Source organism: Sinohyriopsis cumingii, chromosome 2, assembly GCF_028554795.1.
Source record: "Sinohyriopsis cumingii isolate HCF-2022 chromosome 2, ASM2855479v2, whole genome shotgun sequence".
Taxonomy (NCBI): Eukaryota; Metazoa; Mollusca; class Bivalvia; order Unionida; family Unionidae; genus Sinohyriopsis; species Sinohyriopsis cumingii.
Window position 1 is genome coordinate 4584687 of NC_142962.1, and position 6311 is coordinate 4590997.

General features: G+C 37.7%; 1 protein-coding gene across 1 annotated transcript in view; it reads right to left on the bottom strand.

The window, feature by feature from the left end:
- The window catches only part of LOC149804259 (metalloprotease mig-17-like), a 76359-nt gene that overhangs the window by 26224 nt on the left and 43824 nt on the right, over positions 1 to 6311 (bottom strand). Inside the window, exon 5 of the mRNA XM_089932078.1 lies at positions 6042 to 6212. Within this exon, the coding sequence (XP_089788204.1) occupies positions 6042 to 6212 (171 nt within the window). The remainder of the gene's footprint in view (positions 1 to 6041; positions 6213 to 6311) is intronic.

Here is a 6311-nt window from a genome sequence, read left to right on the forward strand (position 1 = left end):
TGATATTGTGCAAGAAGAAATCAAATCACCGAAGTGAACTGAGAAATCAGCGTGTGAACCTTGCCATATAGACATTGAAATGTGCAGTGGATACGTCACCAGAGATAATAAATGTGGCAATGAGCAAATAAGTTAGAGAATTGATTTCTCCCTAATATACTCTTACAACGATAAAATGTACAAAGCTAAAGAAGCAGAAACAGAGCAAGCACTGGAAGAACGTTTTAGAAGCTTTCGGCAAAGACAACGAAGTAAAAATATGATGAAAATTTGCAAGCACTCCATAACGTATGACCTGGTTGGATATAACATGCAAACTCATATATGATTAGGGTTGGTGCAGGACTTGATGGCGACTCATTTGATCTTATTTCGGCTGACACGATACTGAAATATATTTTACTGGGCTGTGCAGAGATAAAATGGTAGCCACTGGAAAATTCAATCAATGAGATAAAGTTTCAACACGCACACACACACACACACTAATATATATATATATATATATATATATATATATATATATATATATATATATATATATATATATATAAAGGCCAACAAATCAATACAGTTCAGTTACGTGAAAATGCATCTGCAATGCGACTATTTTATCTCATGATGTGACTATCTTATCTCATGATGTGACTATCTTATCTCATGATGTGACTATATTATCGCATGATGTAACTAATGTCGATGTTGTATTCCTGTATCATCAAACCCCACATTTAATCTCTTGATTTTTTAAATTTATTTTGTTAATGAAAGTTAGGGGGTTGTAAGGACTGAATACAATATTCAGAAAATAATCTGAACTAATATACACGTCAAATCGTTTCAAGGGAATTATAAACCATGTTGCACTTCTAGATTGTGAAATAACTGACTGAACTATGGAGCTGAAACAGCTGGTGCACCCTTAAGTATGGACTTCAATGTATTAATAGCCTCATGACATTTGAAGAAGAAAACTAATGAAGCTTGATTTTCTTACAAGACATCTTGCTCAGAGATTCAACAATTATTGAAACTAACAGTTGAGAAAATTATCACTGATATCCAGTCATATCCAAAAAATAAAATCAATTGCCTCTATTCTGATTGGTTGTCTCACAGGATGTCCTAAACTGTAACACAAACATGGTAAAACACATTTTTAAGTGATTAAGTGTCTAATTTGCAACACTGAATCGATCAAAGAGTTTCTGAATAATTTCCAAGTGAACTCTTCAGGTGTGGTTGTATATAATGACGTCATGGGTAGTATCACAGTTATCTGGACCACACATACAAATTCTGGAATATTGAGAGCGAATTTGCCGTTTTGGTCTCTGTTCTAAATCATGACTTAAATGAAGTATAAAGTCACGCAACCAACTTTGCCGACCATGCGTATTTGATTGCTAGTGTTATAGGGCACTTATACGAAGAATCAGTGTACATATGATCCTATAAACACAAAAGATAAATGTTCAAGAAAAACACACAGAAGTCATTAGCAAAATAACCAGGGTTAAAGCGATTTCAGCTTCAGATCCTTGTAAAGTAAATCACTTCAAAAAACAAGTTCTCATTTAAGCACATTCCACTGAGACCATCAATAAGGAAATCAACAGATCATTTGCAAAGATTCCTGAGACGTTAAAAATTACAACAAGGAAAAGATTCAGATGGTTTGTGAACAGATGCATGGAATCCCAACTACATATTTCTCGCCATTAAAGTGTCTCCGCAATTCAAATTACACCCATGGTTTCTGTGGCGAACAATAATGTATTTGAGAAACCATGACAGCGATGTCTTGAATCGGCGTCTTGTCCACGTTACAAATCGTCATTGATAATAAAGATCAACTTCGATAGCACAGACAACACTTGGGTGCCTGTATAGGTTACTGACATCATTAAGTTTGACAGATTTCATCAACGTGGTATGGGTAGGATAGTCACCGCATCATGCAACGAGTCGCTACATCATCAAATGTGCCAATAAACCTAATTCACAACAATGTGTAAAAGTACATGACACAGGATTGGAGGTCGGTGGTTCTTCCTGGGGTCTTCCCGGGTTCTTCCTCCACCATTAATACTGGCCGCCATAAATAGCCTATCGTGTGCTGAAAAATGGCGTTAAACCCCACAACAACAACAACAGGATCGGAGAGCTGGAATTCATTATCTCGCTGGAGGTTCCAGTCTTGACTAGGTAATCTTTAACGTTAAATCGTATTGTAATAATCGATTTAAAATCAAGAGATGATACTGCTAACCTTGACATAATGAAGGTGGTTACCAGAAAAGGAGTGTACCCATATGGATATATAAGCGGATGGGAAAAAAATGATGACACACAATTGTTTGCCATAAGCGCCTATTACTCGTGTCTGTCTCGCAATTAATATTTCAGAATGACGATCATGAGTACGCAAAATTAAAAAGAAGTTGCTGACCATGATGTGTTTGAAAGAACAGATGTGCTTCTGCACATGATTGTCTTCGATCCTTTTCGGAGACGCATACAGTTAAACGCAAACGTATCCACATTTACATCATTCGTGATTGTACAGCAGGATACAAACTTCTTGCTGACCATAGTTTTTAGTCACCAAACTGTTTCGATTGTTGACTAGCTGCCCTACAGAGTAAAGTTACATCGGAAGCAAACTAAACCAGTCTGTGTTATAGCGTCTGTGCTGGAGGTGTCTTAACAGCACATTTAATATTTTGTCTACGCTATATGTCAATAACATCATTATGTTGCACACGGAGTATCGCTGTTCATTCATATTACCACTTATGGCATGTATGCTGATAATGGAGAGGCCTCGCTGGTAAGTCGTCGAACAATTCAAGGACGAGTGCGCTGGTACGTTTATCGAATAATAACTTGAACTGCCCCCAAAATGTATTTGATCCTGGTTTCAAACAGCAAAATCCTTAAGAAGGCAAAATGAGTTACATATGTGATACTGCAAACGGATCTTCAACACGATACGTATGTGACATGTCCTTGCGAGTGGCTGGAATTGGCGCACCCAGCGAATCTTTTCCGGTCAGAAAGACTTTAGATAGGCATGCATCGTTGCAGTAAAGTAAACGTATTCCCACTTGACACCAAACGATACAGTTTCTCTGATATCATCACACGTGAATTGATAATAAATCTCAGAGACATTTCCGTATCAGCTAGAACTAAGTGTCCTCATGCAAATGATCAATTCAGAGATTTTGGTCCCAACCAATGATAAAGTGTTGGCTACCTTGGAACGTCATTTCTGTCTGAGATTCTAAATACGTCGATGGACCATGCCGGATTAGTATCACGATTTTGCCTGCCTTCTGCTACACCGATGCACACATGTACCGAACTAAATTCTTTCCGTCTGAATAGCAGTGAAATCGTATTGTAGATAACGGTGAGAGTCTTTGTGTTGAATTGCTTCAGCAGATTAACCTCAGTAATTGATGTGGTTTCATTCTTGAGCTTTTCCATAACTGATGGATACCTTGCTGCTCATACGTGAGAGTATTCCTTACAGGTCACTAACAATTTAAGTAGGTACTAGTGGTTGAATATACGTTCCGCAAGTACACCGTTAAATCGCCCCATAGTAACCCAGCCACGCTGCATATTAATATGTTCAGCAGAATCCCGTGTAGTACGTTTTGTTAACAACGCATCAATTACTACGAGAAAACTTTGGCATAGGTCCACGTGCAACTTATGCGGCTTGTCAACGGCCCATGTGCGTAAATATGCTTCATTTCATATGACAAACTCACTAAATATTTGGACATAAGGGAATACCTGAACATTTAATAATGAATGGTCGAATTGTTTGTACTGACGTGGAGAGCTCTGTTAAACCTAAATCTCACATCTTAGCGGCACTGGAGCCAGGATCTTAGTTTTATATCGTATCCGGTATAGTGAATAGAGTTAATTAAAACTATTGGCAAACAGTCAGTATACAAGTAATAATCCGTAATGAACCCGAAATCTGTTTTCCAAAAGCTCTCATATATACGGCACCGATATCATTGCGAGCTAAGATAAAATTCAGTCTGAAGCATCCCTCATGTATCCCGACGATTATGTTACCTTCTCGACAGTTTACGTTTAAGATTTATTATTGCATATAGGCGATGGATATTGACCGCGGTAATGATGATGCGGAATTTTACGACGGGGTGTTTGACCGGGTGACAGTGGACGCTTCATTCCCCATGTTGACGAATATCTGTGTCGGAGTGGTGTGAAACGCTGACATTCACTAAAGTATAATCTTATTGAGGGTGAAATAAAAGTTGACATTAAGGACCACCGTAATGTACCAATGCCAACTCACTCGACGCTAGAATGGAATCTTTGAATTCGCAAATGAAAATGTCCGGTCAGTGAATGCAGAGTAAGGAATGAAAACACACAGAGATTGTTTCTACAACGATGAATTGGAATTCACCAACAAATCCGTCCCAGCTTCATTCCATATTGATAATGCAGCATCATTATCACCTCATCCAAAATGAGAGAAATCTAAACTGTTATTCAACTAGGACTTATTTGTTCTTGTAACAGGTTTTGGGTGAAGACGAGATCCATCGTTTCAGAAAACATTCAGCAGCATAATCAGTGTGGTTTTATAAACGCTATGAAATACCCATATAACGCACTATCGTCAACAATTCAAATCTTTCATAGAAATAAATTTTCTATTTGTGTATGACAAAGGGGTAAAAAGAATAATCATTTAGAAGTGCGTGTGTTAGTTTCATCTGAAGACGGACAGTCTCTCGTGCAATTATACTTCGAGGTCACGTTATTAATAAATATGCTAGACTCTCACATTTACCGAGGAAAAAAATAAATCGACGTGGAACAACATCTGAGAGATGAAATTATTAAGAAAATCACACTACTCATGAAATTCAAACGCATATATGTATTGTATATGCCATTTGAATCGTCTTCGCGCCAACCACCAAGTGTTGTCGGAATCGCTACGACAAAAACTACTACAGGCAGCTCAGTCGGAATTGTTCCTAACGCAGATTCAATAGTAACTGTTGTGACTAGAAACGCTAAAAATAATCGTATCATGGTTGCATTGGAGAATATGTGTGAATCGCAGTGGAATCAGTAAAATATTCTTGACATCCATAGAATTCAAAGCAATCACAAGATTAGGTTCGAGACGTTTTTTGGTATAAATGCAAAATCACCGACGGGTCTGAGCACAGACAAGGAACCGGTGTGACCGAAACAGTTGATTTTACAGGTTGTGAAAGTCCAGTAATTTCCTTTTAAAGCATAAAAGACATATACATGCCAAGAAACAGAAATTCCACCGCAAAATATTGCGGACAGAAACAACGCGAACATGGCTCCATTCCTGCCAAAGCAGTCCAAGAAATGCATGGAATTATCTTACCAATATTATATCAGATGTGGAATTTCTTTCAAATATTGCCAAGCTGTTAAAACGTCTTGCATTAGCCAAAGGTCTCACCCACAATATATATTATTATGTCAATGAAAACATCAGATATCGGCAAGAGTTATCTAAAAGCGGTAATTAATAATTACATAATAATAATGGACTGATTCACTGTAGTGGAAGCTGGATTAAACACATAAGTAACAGATGAGAAAAGTATGATATCATTATAAAAGCTCATAGCGCTTGAATTCTTTCAACAGTAGCCTTACGCTTTACAGCAATCAACAAAAAAGGTGTAAGGAAAAACGACGGAAAAGAGAGCAAAAATGTCGACAGAAGAAATGTTAGGTAACCCAAAGCAAGTAGTAGCGGACGAATTGAAACAACAATGTAACTTAGCTGAAGTCTTGACCACATAAAACGTTCTTCGTTCATAACTCCTCGTGGAGATGAACGTGGGCTCGCATGCATGCACGTACGATATCACGACGAAGTCATTAGATCTAGAAGGGTTTGAAAATGATTAGTAGCAAAAATCGAAACTCGCTATTAGCACTCGACTATGATATATGTTTACAGGTATATTGTGCATACATACTTATCTTTTAGTTCATTCTTGAATGTTTCCACGGAACAGTTAGAGAAAATCCATCGGTTTCTGGAATATGGTTCAGCTTTGTTGAACAGTGGGTCAAAGGGACTCATAAGAAAATAATCTTCAGCTCTACAAGCTATGCTGTTCCCTTCACCGTCATGATATACTCCAAGACTGGAAATAAGAAGCAGGTAAGGCATATATACGCCAGATACAGTGTAGATTTGACAATATAAACCTATATTGATTTCTGCCCCTGACGAGTCGAGTGTC